At 58.2% G+C, this 256-nt stretch overlaps 1 protein-coding gene across 1 annotated transcript in view; it reads right to left on the bottom strand.

Annotated features, from left to right (window-relative positions):
* The window catches only part of LOC119590656 (proteoglycan Cow-like), a gene marked incomplete in the record, with an annotated part of 201,110 nt that overhangs the window by 8,168 nt on the left and 192,686 nt on the right, over window positions 1–256 (bottom strand). Inside the window, 1 exon segment of the mRNA XM_037939332.1 lies at window positions 62–256. Within this exon segment, the coding sequence (XP_037795260.1) occupies window positions 62–256 (195 nt within the window).

Below are 256 nucleotides of genomic sequence, written 5' to 3'. Positions count from 1 at the left end.
CCATGCACTTTCCGAGCCTCTGACTAACCCGCCCGACACAGGAACCCAAACCCCCACTTACATTGTACTTGTCCATCTTTCTGTAGGTGTCCTTGCCGTACTTGCTGTAGTTGCTGCTGCTGTCGTCGCCGCTGTTCCTGCCGCCGCCTCGCTCGCCCTTGTAGCCGCCGTTCTTCTTGTATCCCTTGGCCTTGTTGAAGCGACTCCGGACGCGGTTGTTGTACTTGTCCGCCATGTCGCGTCCCCCGTGCTTTCT

The sequence above is a fragment of the Penaeus monodon genome, chromosome 27 (genome assembly GCF_015228065.2).
Source record: "Penaeus monodon isolate SGIC_2016 chromosome 27, NSTDA_Pmon_1, whole genome shotgun sequence".
NCBI lineage: Eukaryota > Metazoa > Arthropoda > Malacostraca > Decapoda > Penaeidae > Penaeus > Penaeus monodon.
This window is presented reverse-complemented; position numbering and strand designations above follow the sequence as displayed.